This window comes from Penaeus monodon, chromosome 30, assembly GCF_015228065.2.
Source record: "Penaeus monodon isolate SGIC_2016 chromosome 30, NSTDA_Pmon_1, whole genome shotgun sequence".
NCBI classification, from domain to species: Eukaryota; Metazoa; Arthropoda; class Malacostraca; order Decapoda; family Penaeidae; genus Penaeus; species Penaeus monodon.
This window is the reverse complement of record NC_051415.1, coordinates 17,678,604-17,679,384: the sequence shown is the minus strand read 5'-3', so window position 1 is coordinate 17,679,384 and position 781 is coordinate 17,678,604. Positions and strand designations below refer to the sequence as shown.

Here is a 781-nt window from a genome sequence, read left to right as displayed (position 1 = left end):
TGTATAACAGGTGAGTAGCAGAGCTAGCATAAGAGGAGGAGGAAATCCCTCACTAAAGAAGATCTGAAAATTTGTCTTTATTCTTTTCCTTCATCTTAAAGTATAAGCTTCTTATGAGTAGCACTATTGTCATTAAACTTTGTTAGTGTATTTGCCATGTCAGAGGCTGATATTCTTCTTCATGATTTTTTTTTTCAAAAGGTTCTTGCTTTGTGATAAAACAAAGTGTAATTATAACTATGTCATGGAATTGTTTCAGTGTTTAAGATAGATGATGGATTTGATAGATTCAAATTAATCATTACTGTCTGTCCCTCAATACATATGTGAAGCATAGTTTTCTTTTCATAACACATTTCTCTGTTTTTGTTATACCATATTTTTATGATTACTAAAAGAAAGAAAGCTTGAGAAGGATAATGATTTTTAAAATGGAACAAGTAAATGTCTGATGCTAATTTGATAATGATGATGTAGATAACAATGTAAGTGAATTCTACCCAGATGACGACAGCAGTGTGAGTGATCCCTCAACCCCTCCCCCGTGCTCCCTTGTCCCAGGTAAGAACGTGTCGTCTGTGAGAAGGACAGGGAAAGAATATTTTGATTCTACTGCTTTGTGAGATTGCTAAAAATCGTGTGTTGCTCAAAGCAGTGAAGTGAAACACTCTGCCACTAGATTTCCTCCAGAGTTGGGGAGTACTCCTTCTCATATAGAATGACCAGGGAAATTATGAGATTAGTCCCTCTTCTTCTAATGTAGTTTGATATATAAATTATG

The 781-nt window shown here is 34.8% G+C and overlaps 1 protein-coding gene across 7 annotated transcripts in view; it reads left to right on the top strand.

The window, feature by feature from the left end:
• Positions 1–781, top strand: part of LOC119592591 (transcription initiation protein SPT3 homolog) — a 21,011-nt gene that overhangs the window by 6,645 nt on the left and 13,585 nt on the right. For 6 of the 7 annotated variants that reach the window (XM_037941471.1, XM_037941469.1, XM_037941470.1 and 3 more), the window contains exon 2: positions 505–561. The exons of the other annotated variant lie outside the window; for it this stretch is intronic. In XM_037941471.1, the coding sequence (XP_037797399.1) occupies positions 505–561 (57 nt within the window). The remainder of the gene's footprint in view (positions 1–504; positions 562–781) is intronic. 7 annotated transcript variants of the gene reach the window in all.